Source organism: Charadrius vociferus, unplaced genomic scaffold (assembly GCF_000708025.1).
Source record: "Charadrius vociferus isolate BGI_N301 unplaced genomic scaffold, ASM70802v2 scaffold758, whole genome shotgun sequence".
Lineage (NCBI taxonomy): Eukaryota > Metazoa > Chordata > Aves > Charadriiformes > Charadriidae > Charadrius > Charadrius vociferus.
Genome location: NW_009649934.1, coordinates 94,825 through 106,741, shown reverse-complemented (window position 1 = coordinate 106,741; position 11,917 = coordinate 94,825). Strand labels below are relative to the sequence as shown.

The 11,917-nt window shown below is 56.6% G+C and overlaps 2 protein-coding genes across 2 annotated transcripts in view; one reads left to right on the top strand and one right to left on the bottom strand.

The window, feature by feature from the left end:
* The window catches only part of DNAH1 (dynein, axonemal, heavy chain 1), a 72,127-nt gene extending 64,699 nt beyond the window's left edge, over positions 1-7,428 (top strand). The window contains exons 65-78 of the mRNA XM_009891276.1: positions 244-395; positions 893-1,093; positions 1,508-1,648; positions 2,116-2,274; positions 2,649-2,780; positions 2,969-3,139; positions 3,555-3,734; positions 3,821-3,997; positions 4,748-4,918; positions 5,128-5,258; positions 5,635-5,779; positions 6,051-6,257; positions 6,683-6,917; positions 7,307-7,428. Coding sequence (XP_009889578.1) covers positions 244-395; positions 893-1,093; positions 1,508-1,648; positions 2,116-2,274; positions 2,649-2,780; positions 2,969-3,139; positions 3,555-3,734; positions 3,821-3,997; positions 4,748-4,918; positions 5,128-5,258; positions 5,635-5,779; positions 6,051-6,257; positions 6,683-6,917; positions 7,307-7,428 — 2,324 coding nt within the window. The remainder of the gene's footprint in view (positions 1-243; positions 396-892; positions 1,094-1,507; positions 1,649-2,115; positions 2,275-2,648; positions 2,781-2,968; positions 3,140-3,554; positions 3,735-3,820; positions 3,998-4,747; positions 4,919-5,127; positions 5,259-5,634; positions 5,780-6,050; positions 6,258-6,682; positions 6,918-7,306) is intronic.
* Positions 7,429-9,066: 1,638 nt separating this feature from the next.
* The window catches only part of BAP1 (BRCA1 associated protein-1 (ubiquitin carboxy-terminal hydrolase)), a 15,584-nt gene continuing 12,733 nt past the window's right edge, over positions 9,067-11,917 (bottom strand). Inside the window, exons 13-17 of the mRNA XM_009891275.1 lie at positions 11,262-11,734; positions 10,975-11,135; positions 10,150-10,242; positions 9,521-9,593; positions 9,067-9,200 (exon numbers count right to left, since the gene is read on the bottom strand). Of these exons, the coding sequence (XP_009889577.1) occupies positions 9,067-9,200; positions 9,521-9,593; positions 10,150-10,242; positions 10,975-11,135; positions 11,262-11,734 (934 nt within the window). The remainder of the gene's footprint in view (positions 9,201-9,520; positions 9,594-10,149; positions 10,243-10,974; positions 11,136-11,261; positions 11,735-11,917) is intronic.

Sequence of the window (11,917 nt, the reverse complement as noted above, 5' to 3'; positions counted from 1 at the left end):
GGGGTGGTGCAGCGTGGTCTCCCTCCCAGTGCTGGGGCAGGGTTTTCTTCTGTGTGCTGAGTCTCACAGCCTTGTGCTTCCACAGGGGTTTCTGTGCTTTGTCTATATCGAGAGCAGTGTCTGTTCTTCCTGGGCAGGGTGTAGATGTGCCCCCTGACCAGCCACCAACAGCTGACATGGAGAGAACCCTCCACGCTACCCGCAGCACCCACCACCCTTGTCTTGTTGTTGCCTTTTTTCCAGATACCCTGAAGGACCGGATCATGAACATCAACAACTATATCACCTTCAGTCTCTACACCAATGTGTGCCGTAGCCTCTTTGAGAAGCACAAGCTCATGTTTGCCTTCCTGGTTTGCGTCCGGATTCTGATGAACGATGGGCAGATTGACACGGTGAGTAAGTCAGCTTGGTCCTTCGATGGGATCCCATCAGAGCAACTCAAGCCCAGCCTGTTCAGTCCCCTTGAATAGTTTGCCAGGGTGGAAGAGGCGCTTGTTCCTTGGGGCCAGGGGCAGGCTTCCAGGCTGGTGGGCAAACCCGGGGCCTCTCTCTTCATTCAGATCTCAAACCTTTCCCTGTGTCTATATGCAGAGCTGCCTAGCCTGAATCACTTGCAGCTTTTGCAAGTTTGCTGTCAGACTGCTGCAAAGATTAGCAAATTCAGAGGGAGCAGGCAGGGATTAGAAGATAGAGAAAAGCTAGTGGCGGCTGAACAGTGATGTTGAACTCACCAGACCCTCCACTTCACTTACTCCTCGACACACACACCTGGCAGGAGAGGCAGCCAGAAAGTTACTGCAGGATTTTACTCAGATACAGCATGAATCCATGTGCCTCAGGCCCAGGCAGGTAAGCTATAATCCATCACTGTGTCCTGTCCTCTTCCCAGGACGAATGGCGGTACCTGTTGTCAGGAGGGACCATAAAGGAGATGCAGGAGAACCCAGCTCCGACCTGGCTGTACGAGAGAGCGTGGGGAGACATCCTGGCCTTGAGCAACCTGAAGAACTTCTCTGGCTTTGCCAATGATTTTGCAGCCAACCTTGGAGCGTTCAGGGCCATTTTTGACAGCCCCAAGCCTCACAGGCAAGTGCCCCCTGCTTTGTCAGCTTAGCCGTACTGCACCTGGCAGGTAATGGCACCCCTGGGAGAGCACACAGAGGGGACACAGCCACAATGTTGACTCTGCTCACAGTCAGGGCTGTGCCACACAAGGCATCGCCTTGTCTCCTCAAGGGTGGCCCTTGCATGTGCATGTTGCATGCCCAAGGCAGAGCCACACGACGCCTTAGCTCAGCAGTACTTGGCACTTCCCCAGTGGAAGCAGCTCTGGTTTGCCTGCTGACGGTTTCAAAGCTATGGACAACAACCTCAGCCAAGTGACTGGAAGGTCCTTGTCCCTTCTGAAACCCCAGCGGCTGCCTGCAGGCAGCTTGGGTGCTTCCTGGGAAGCTGCAGGGTCTGGCATATCCCCGCAAAACGCACCTAATTGCTTTGCAGAGAGCCTCTGCCTGGGAAGTGGGAGGCTGAGCTTGATGCATTCCAGAAGCTGCTGGTTCTGCGGTGTCTGCGGGGAGATAAGATCACCAATGCCATGCAGGACTTTGTGGCGCTGAAACTGGATCGGCACTTCATTGAGCCGCAGGTAACCAGCCGAAGTGAAGCGCTGGTGGGGCCAGGAGCGGATCAGGAGGCCTCGAACTTGCTGTAAATGGGCTGTCAGCATTTTCCAGTTGCAGTGAGAGTGCTCGTGCCTCTCTCCAGCTGCAGAGAAGGGCTGCACCAACAGTGTCCCCACAGCTGGGGAAACACTTATGTCTTAGATGAGGAATAACCCTACTTATTAAACCACACTGGGAGGGAGCAGATAGCTCAGGCATATGAGGGAATACTTTGACTGACAAATGGGAAAGCGGTCACTGCCATGATCCTAATTCATCCTAATGCTGCCAGAGGAGAGCTGTACTAGGCCCTTATTGAACATGCTTCTGGCCTCGGAACCCAAGAGCATGCTGGTGCCGTGGAGAGGAGCTGGAGGCCAGGGAGGGTGAGGAGGTGCTGCACGTGGTGCCACTATGGCCCCTCTGCTCTGATCAGCTTTTTGCGTTGCAGACCAGTGACCTCTCGGTCGTCTTCAGAGAGTCCAGTGCCACCACCCCCCTGGTGTTCATTCTGTCCCCAGGCACTGACCCAGCTGCCGACCTCTACAAGTTTGCTGAAGAAATGAAGTTCTCTGAAAAGCTCTCTGCCATTTCTCTGGGCCAAGGCCAGGTAAGATGCCAATGTTGACCTGGGGCGGCACTGTCCTGTCAGCACTTCCAGTGCCCTCACCTAGCTCAAAGGAGGTCGAACACCCTTGCAGCACAGTGAAAACACCCTCTTGCCTCAGGACCCTCTCCCAAATCCATCCCTAGTTCTTCCAGTCCCTCCACCCTCCCACACCATGACCCACAGGCTTGCAAAAGCTGCGAAAGGGGCCTTGCTGTGCCATCAGACAGGAAAGATCCAGCTGAGCCATGGAGACAAAGCCAGGCCATAGCTCTGGAAAGCAGTCCTTCATCCAGCAGCTGTCTCCCTGTCCAGCTCAGCAGGGCACAACCCACGATGGACCAGGGTCTCTGAGCTCTTCTTATCTGCCTCCTCAGGGCCCCTGTGCTGAAGCCATGATGCACAGTGCCATGGAGCAGGGCAACTGGGTCTTCTTCCAGAACTGCCACCTGGCACCCAGTTGGATGCCTTCACTGGAGAGACTGGTCGAGGGCATTGACCCCAACAAGGTGAGCTGTTTTACTGAGCATCCTGCCTGCTTGGACGATGACAAGCAGGAGGCTGGAGCTCTGGGAGGAGCCCAGATCTAGCTCCATCCCATCCACAGGTTCCCTGTAAAACCAGAGGGTCAGCGCAGGAGCAGCTGCAGTGGCTGTGCCTGCACCCTCTGAGCACTTGCTGCCTTCTGGATTTCTAGGTGCATCAGGACTTTCGACTCTGGCTCACCAGTCTACCAAGCAACCACTTCCCTGTATCCATCCTCCAGAATGGCTCTAAGATGACCATCGAACCTCCCCGCGGGGTCAAGGCCAACCTGCTGAAGTCCTACATTAGTTTCAGTGATGACTTCTTGAATTCTTGCCCCAAGGTAAGACCCAGGTCGTACTTTGGTTTGCTGTCCCCAGCCCATGCCTGCTCCAATGTATGCTCTCTACCTGGACACTGCTCCTCTCCAGGCTTAGATCTTCCTTTTTGCTAGAGCCCTCACGTGCTAGAGGTGGGCTAGGGGTATTTCTTGTAAGCCTACATCTACTCTGTGGTGAGCCAATTAGAAGTTTCACTTTGAGAAACAGAAGCAACAGGATTGCAGAGGACTGCTGTAAGGCACTTGCAGCTCTCTCTAAGCAAAGGTCACAGCCTTCCCCAGCACAGCAGCCTGACGGAGGTTTCCACCTCTCCAGTTGGCACTGCCAAATTCACATATCCCTGCCAGGTCCCAGCAGGAACTTGCCCCATCCAAGGATACCTTCTCCCAAGCTGAGCACCTTTTCCCCTGCCCACAGGTCACAGAGTTTAAATCCTTGTTGCTGTCCCTTTGCTTCTTCCATGGGACCATGCTGGAGAGGAGAAAGTTTGGGCCTCTGGGGTTCAACATCCCCTATGAGTTCACAGATGGAGACCTCCGCATCTGCGTCAGTCAGCTGCAGATGTTCTTGAGTGAATACACAGACATCCCGTACAAGGTAAGCGCATGAGCCGGCCCCTCCTGTGGAGGGAACAGGCTCGTGACACACGTGTGGGTTGGAAAGCATAGCGGTGTCCCTCGCAGGTTCTGAAGTACACGGCTGGGGAGATCAACTACGGCGGCCGTGTGACTGATGACTGGGACAGGCGCTGCATCATGAATATTTTGGAAGACTTCTACAAGCCTGAGGTTCTTATTCCTGAGTTTGCTTATTCCGAATCGGGGATCTACAAGCAGATCAGTACCTCTTCTGACCTTGACGTAAGTACTCAAGTAACAAATTGCAGCTCATAGATCCAGGGGGATCACCATAGAGCAAAGGGGATCTACTCCTCCCTGGAACCCACTGCATTTCCAGTTCCCTGGGGGAATGTAAGTTTATAAGAACCTGGGGATCTTCAGCTGCTTTTGGGAAACTGCATCTGTTTCAAGCAACAGGGGAAAGTCTTGTCCCTGCGCACAGGAGGTGGTAGCAGCTATTACCAGAGTGCTGCAGCTGAAAGCTTTTGTACTCTGAATCATTTTGACTTCACATACCTAAAGCACTTGAGGAGCTCTGCAGGAGACATGGCAGGAAGCTCACTGCCAAGCTGCCTGTTCTCGTAGCATGTGTTTGATTCCACACAAACACAATTTAACTCCCCAGCCAGACCACAAACTGCGGCCATGGCCTCTGCTCAGCCACTAAACATGACTCAGAGGTGCTGCCACCCCCTCAGCATCCCCAACAGCCCGAGTGCTGTGTCACCCAGCATTGCTCAGGGCACACAGAAGCTGTCCCTAAGTCAAAGCTGCGATTTAGGTTTCCTGGCTGTGACAGGAGACAAGGAGCTGTGTAAAAGTTAGATGAATGAATCTCAAACACTAAGACAAGGAACATCTCCCAACTGAACCTGCAGGGCTGTGATGGCTTAGTCATTTATTTCAGGCCAGGCCCACAGCAGCCCGAAGGGGCACCACAGCTTTATGCCCGTGCTCTTGGCATCACAACCTACATGGATTCCTCTCCAGGGCTACCTCCAGTACATCAAGAGCCTGCCGCTCAACGATAGCCCAGAGCTCTTTGGTTTACACGACAACGCCAACATCACCTTCGCTCAGAATGAGACCTTTGCTCTGCTGGGGGCCATTACACAGCTGCAACCCAAGACCTTCACGGTGGGAGGACGCAGCAGGGAAGAGGTGGGTGCCCCAATCCCATCAGTGCTCTGGCAGCCAGTGCCCAACGTGGGCAGCGAGCACAAACACCAGCTCTCAGCAGGTGCTAGCAATGCTAATGCCACCCCACCTGCCAGGTGCCAGCAATGGCACTGCCATCCAGGTGTTAGCTCTCCCCCTGCCCAGCAGCCGTACCCAGGAGGATGCTCACCCACTTGCTGTCTTCCTTCCAGCTCGTGGAAGAGACCTCCAAGGTCATCCTGGCAAAGCTGCCTGCCCCCATGAACCTACAGGAGGTGATCCACAAATACCCACTGCTCTATGAAGAGTCCATGAACACAGTGCTGGTGCAGGAGGTGATCAGGTAAAACCTCTGTGGGATCGTGTCCTGGGCCAGCAACTGGCTGGTTCCTTGGCTCACAGATGAGATGTGTAGGCCCCTTGAGCAACCATATTGCTGAGCTTGGCAGTGGGGTTGGCAGCCACAGTAACAACTGTTTTGTCCCAACCAGACCCTTCAGCTGATCCCTGTCCTGCAGGGACTGGTCAGTGTCTCCATCTGCTACTGTCAGCAATCCGGGGTGGGGGCAGCAGCTATGAGACTCCTGATAAAGGAGTGGGGCTGGGGGTTACATGGAGGAGCTTCACTCATTGTGCAGAGCTCCAGCTCCTCTCTGGACAGATGTGGGCAATAAACCACTGCACCAAGTCGCTCTGATCCTTCTGCTCTTTCTCTGTAGGTACAACAAGCTCCTGGAGGTGGTCGCTCAGACACTGAAGGATTTGCTGAAAGCTCTCAAGGGCCTGGTTGTGATGTCCTCTCAGCTGGAGCTGATGGCCAGCAGCTTGTACAACAACACTGTCCCTGAGATGTGGAATGCCAAGGTAAGTGCCCCAGCCAGCCCAGCTGCCCACAGGAGCTCACCCAAACGAGGAGAACGGGTCACCAACCACCACAGCTTTACTGGGCTGTCTCACATGGAGCTGGCTCTTGCTCCCCTGGCATGGAGATGTCTCTTGCCTGGTTCAGCTTGTAGTTGTTCACGGCCCCAGGCTGGATGAATCCCTGGGCTCTGGGCAGCTGTCAGCAACTGGGGCACAAGGTCTAGGGTGTCCTTGCATGCCTTCAACACCTTACTCTATGGGCACCCCACAGGCCTACCCGTCACTGAAGCCCTTGGCATCCTGGGTGACCGACTTAGTGCAGCGGATTGAATTCCTGCAGAAATGGATCAGCCACGGGATCCCCTCCGTGTTCTGGATCAGTGGGTTCTTCTTCCCCCAGGCCTTCCTCACGGGGACACTGCAGAACTTCGCCAGGAAGTCTGTCATCTCCATTGACACCATCTCATTTAGCTTCAAGGTCAGTAAGTCAGCCAGAGGCTCTGGATTTTTCTGGATTTTTTTTTTAATCTGCTGCTAGAAGGCCAGAAAGGCAGCAGATCTAGCCCTGACCTGCCCAAGGAGTGAAGCTACTAGCTACCTAGCTGCCCATGGACCCCATCATCCCCTTTGTGCTTAAGATACACCCAGACACCTCCACAAGGCAAGGAGAGACCTCTGTGCCTCTGCAGACCTGCTCACATCCCTCTCCACAGGCTTTCCCACAGGCTTCCCCACAGCCTCGTGACGTGAGATGCCAGAAAGCCCACTCCAGCCCGTCTGAGAGCTGGGACAGGCTCCCCTGAGGCAGCGCTGACTTAGCTCAGAGCAGCTTAAGGGGGTCCCTGGGGCTGAGCCTCCGGGGATGCGCCTCGATGGGGGCCCTGGGCCCGCTCTCCTCTGCAGGTGATGAAGGAGTCGGTGAGCGAGCTCACTCGCCATCCCGACGAAGGCTGCTACATCCACGGCTTGTTTCTCGAAGGCGCCCGCTGGGACCCCACTGCATTTCAGTTAGCGGAGTCACGCCCCAAGGAGCTTTACACAGAGATGGCCGTCATTTGGCTGCTGCCTGTCTCCAACCGCAAGCCTCCAGCCACCGGCACCTACCTGTGCCCCATCTATAAGACTCTCACTCGTGCAGGTAGGTGCCCTAAAGACAGAGTTTGTAGAAGCAGCTAGGAAGGGCAGCCCAGGAGAGGTTGCAGGAGTTTCTCCTGCCTGCCACACAATGCATGGAGTGAGGCACTGTTGGCTGAGTCCGGCCAGGCAGAAAGAGATTTCTCGGGCTCTGGTTGTGGAGGTGGAGCCGCCAGGCACCCTGGCTACGCAGCAGTGTCTCTGGCCCAGCTCTCCTCCAGCCCAGAGCTAAAAATACACAAGCCTGTTTCCCCCAGCCCTGCTCAGCCTTTCCTCTCGCACAGGAGTGGGACAGGGCATCTCACCTGGGGTCACCTGTATGGGACTCCCTAGTGGGTGTGCAGCAGCCAAGGCTGCAGGACCACCCTCTTGCCCTTGCTCCCCCCCTTACAGGCACGCTGTCGACAACGGGCCACTCCACCAACTACGTGATTGCTGTGGAGATCCCTACAGACAAGCCCCAGAAGCACTGGATCAAAAGGGGCACGGCCTTGATCTGTGCCCTGGACTTCTAGCCAGAAAACCCACCCAGCCCAGGAAACCATCCCAGCTGAGGGCCTGAGCCAGGGCCTCCGCCGCCCTGCGCAGAGGTAGGCGGCACTGGCCGGCAGCAGGATCCAAGCTGCGTCAATAAATTGAGCTCAACTCCACCAGCATCACGTTCGCCTAGTGTTGTTGCAATCCTCACATTACCTCAGGTTTTTAGCACCGCAGAAGAGCTGCCAGCGGGGACATGTCCCAGAGCAGGCACTCGGTGCTCCCAGCCACACACATGCCCCTCTCCTGTGTCTGGCTGTTACAGGATAGCTTTATTCCTTCAGACAGATCCATTATTTACAGAACTTGATATTAGACACAGCAAGAGACAGAAGGATTTTCTTCCCTTCAACAAATACCAGAAGAACAGTTTCATTCCATAGTCAAGATCTGTACAGATCTGCACATTTGCAGAATTCAGTCCTCCTCTGTAGCCCAGCTGCATCTCAGGACACCTCAGGAGAGAGGTGCTGATTTCTGGCTTCTGAGATTGCTGCTGGGGACAGGCAGGAGAAGCCCATGTGCAACCTCTGGGTTAACAGCCAGTGAGGAGGAGCAGCTTTGGGCTCCCTCCACTCTTTCTGCTCACCACTGCAGTCCCTGTCCTGCCTTGAGTATTAGAGCAAACATCTCTTCCCCACGCTGAAAGGCTTTGCCAAGGGTGCCAAGTGACTCCACGTCCAGCATCCACCCAGTGGCACCAAGGCCACCCTATGAACTTGGTCTGTTCATAGTTCACAATGTTTCTCTGGGGACTGGAGCAACACCGTGTGACCCACAGGCACTGCCAGGGCCACAGAGCTGGTCCCCAGGGGAGCAGCTGTGGCAGCAGAGCCACACGCCACCCCCCAGCACCACCACGGAGGGCTGGGCACAAGGCCCAGCTCCAGGGATGACCCCACTCATCCTCACCCAGCAACAGAGGTGCCAAAGCCCACCGGTGAGCCTGGCTGCGCTGGCAGGGGGGCTGCCACCCCCCAAGCAGTGAGGGCAGGACAAGGCAGGACCCCCTGGCCACACATCGGCCAGCTGTGAGGACTGGATGCAGGAGAACAGGCTCTGTCCAGGAGCCACCACGCTCAGCAACGGCCAAGCATGGGTCAGAACTGAAAAGAAGTTTGGGGAAGGGAGGGAGAGGGATAGAAAACAGACATGAATGTCCTGGGGAAGCACAGAGCTGAAGACCTGGATGCAGGAGGACACAAGCCACAGCCAGCTGCGGCCAGCACAGCCTCACATCAGCATCGCCAGCATTCCCACACCACCAGACCCACCACCAGCCAGGTGAGCTCTTCCACTCCTGCCGCAGTCCTCAGCCACAGTGCTGAGACACAGGCCCATGGCCTCTCAGCGCTGCCGTGGCACTGTCAGGCAGGTGGACACTCCGGCTTGCCTTCTGCTGCAGCTGCAGGGACTCCCCTCAGGACAACGCACTTCCCCCTTTCACAACTCGGGCTCAGAGAAAAACACAATTTCTCTTTGTCCCCAGGTTCCACTTTGGCCGAGGGTTTGTTGCTGTGGTCCCTCTTCCTTGGGCAAAGGGTAACATAAATCCAAGTGTCACTGCCCAAAGCCACAAAGCTTAGCTGCTTCTACGCACAGTCTTGACCCACAGGCTACTGCCGCTTGGCTTTATATGGGCGGGAACGTTTCCGGCGGTCCGGTTTCCTTTGCTTGTGCAGACGGCCGATGCTGACTCCCTGCCGCCTGCGGACAGAGATGTTCTGCTCCACGAGGCTTGCCAGCATGCCTGCAGGGGGAGAGGCAGACAGACATGCCCCGCGCTGGAGTGCTGGTATTGCCCATGCCAGAGTGCAGCCCTCCCTCCCTCACCCAAAACCCATCAGTGGGCTCCTCCTGGGACTATAAAATCAGAAAGACACAGAGCGGAGATGTGCGGCTCCTCAGACTGAGCGCTACCTCGTGCCCTAGGGCTGGCAAAAACGGGGAGCCAGGTTGGGTGAGCTTCCCAGGCTCCCAGCCGCTGCTCTGCCACCCTCAGGGCAGCTCCCCCCGCTGAATCTGAACGAACCCCATGCTCCGTCCCCTTGGCCGCGCAGCATGGCTCACCTTCCTGGGCCAGCATGGAGATGAAGGTACAGATGAACTCATCGTAGTTGTGGGTTCTCCTCTGGTCATCAATCTACAGAGAAATAAATGCACAAACAATCCACAAACGGGTGGCACGGAGAAAGGAGAGCTCAGGGCTAACAGGGAGCAAAGAACCAGCACGCCTTGCCCAACCCACAGCCAGAGAGACCAGAGCAAGGAAGGGACGCACCTCCCAGCCCAGCTCAGGCCAGTGCTCAACTGGGACCGTCCCCGTCCCAGTTCAGATGCCAGCATTTTCCACCAAGGGCAGCTGAGAAGAGGCAAGGGTGGGCAGGGAAGGAATCCTGCCAGGCCTTGGTGCAGAGACTCCCCCCTCCCTCCTGTCAGTGCTGATGTTCAGCTGTGGCCCAGCTGCAGCGCTCCACACCATCCTCCTCAATCTGGTTAGTGCTGCCCAGGGGCTTGCGTCTGTCCTGGTGGGAGCTCTGCCCCGTAGAGCCATTTGGTAACAGGAAAAGGACCCCGAACATTCCCCATCGCCCTTCTCAGCTGAACCACTCTCCTTCCACTTTGACATAAAAACACGCCAGACAGAAGCCTCCAGGGAGCTAAACGGGCAACGCAAAATAAGCCATCAATAAACACACCTTGAATTTCTTCCTCTTCTCCACCTCTTCCTTCAGGCAGGCCTCGTAGTTTGCAATCTCTGCCTCCACGCACTTCAGCAGCGCCAGCAGCTCCTGCCAGGATCAAGCAGAGCAAACGTGAGCAGAAGGACCCCTGCTGCAGCCCAGGAGCCAGCGGGGTGAGCTGGTGGGTGTTCCTCTCTGCGCTGGGAAAGGGAGGATTCATCAAAGAAAAAAAAACACTTGCCAGGGGAAAAAAAGGTCAGTTCATTGTAGGGAATTTCTGGGTCAGAGGGTGATCAATCAGCCAGCCCCAGAGGAGCTGGGTCCCACCCCAGGCCCATGTACCTGGTTCTCTGGGACAGGGGGAAGGGTTGCCTGCATGCCTGAAAAGCACCCCTGGGCCTGGTTCTTCTCAATAACAAAATTTGAAGACTTCGCTTTTGAGTAAAACAGCTCCTAGCCAGCCCTCCTCCAGGGAGCCCTTGATGAGCTTGTGCTGCCTGAGCCTGGTCCTGTCTCTGGCTGGAGGGCAGAGACAGGCAGTAAAGAGCAGGATGGGATTTGGGGGTGCAGGGTCCCACCAGCCTCTGGCCCAAAGGAGAGCACAGCACGCCGAACGTCTCAGCTGTGGGAGACAGTGGCTCTGCGCACCACCAAGGCAAATGTCCCCGAAATGACGCAAGGCACAAAACCTGCACTGCCCTGTGCCTCGAGGCACGGCTGCGGCGACACATGCGAGCGGGACAGCGTGCACATGCGGTTCGGTCACTGCCAGCGCTGCTGCGTCTCTGGGTGAGCACAGGGAGCTCCACGTTCCCAGGGCTGTCGCAGCACAAAACTCACCTTGGGAGAATACTTTTCCCCCCCAGGGTGATCACTGGTCCTGCCAAGTCCCACCTTCTCTTTGCTGTCACTGGCCTCACTGCCCTCCTTCTCGTCCAGTTTGATTGCGACCGGGGCCTCTTCACCGGGTTTGATGGAAGGTGGGGAGCTTTTACCCCCATCTGCGCACAGGGGAAGGAAGTGTTACCAGCCATCGCAAAGGACCGGCATCCGCTCCTTAACTAAAAAGACACTGTCCCGTCACCGCAGGGGAGATGCTGCCCCCCCAAAAGCTGGCAGGCACCTACCTGCAACAGCCAGCGGGCAGAACACGCCATCCTCCGTGAGGTGCAGCAGGCCGGTGCTGATAACGGGCCCCAGGTCCCTGACAGCCCGGTTGTAGCGCATGCAGTCGACGCGCAGCAGGCTGTCTTCCTCACCGAAGAGCACCTTGGAGATGTGGGAGGTGACGGGGCTGGAGGGGCGGGTGGGGTTGGCCGAGCGGATGGGAGAGCGCAGCGGGGAGTTAAAGGCGCTGCCTATCTCAGAGGCGGTGTCCGTGCTTTCGTTGCTGGGGGTGGGAGAGGGCTGGGAGTGGGTAACCACCGCCACGGCAGTACCTCCACCGCTCGTCTTGATGGACAGGGGAATGGAAAGATCCTTTTGAGATTCCTTCAATTTCTCAGCGAGGACGTTGATGGTGTTGGGCTGGAGGACGGAGAGCTGGCCATCTGCAGCCCCCGCCACGTGCTCTTGCTTCACCTGCCCTTTCCTTTTGTACCTGCCCAGGAACACAGCGGGGAAGGTGAGTACCCGGTGGAAGGAGGTAGGGGCCCAGCACAGGCACTGCCAGCTCCGCACTCAGCACTCCAGGCTGTCTGCTGGGACGAAGCAAGGCCTGAAACACTTCTGGGTCACCCCCACTGCCACCAGCTTCTCTGGCAGCACCCCACCCCACTGAACC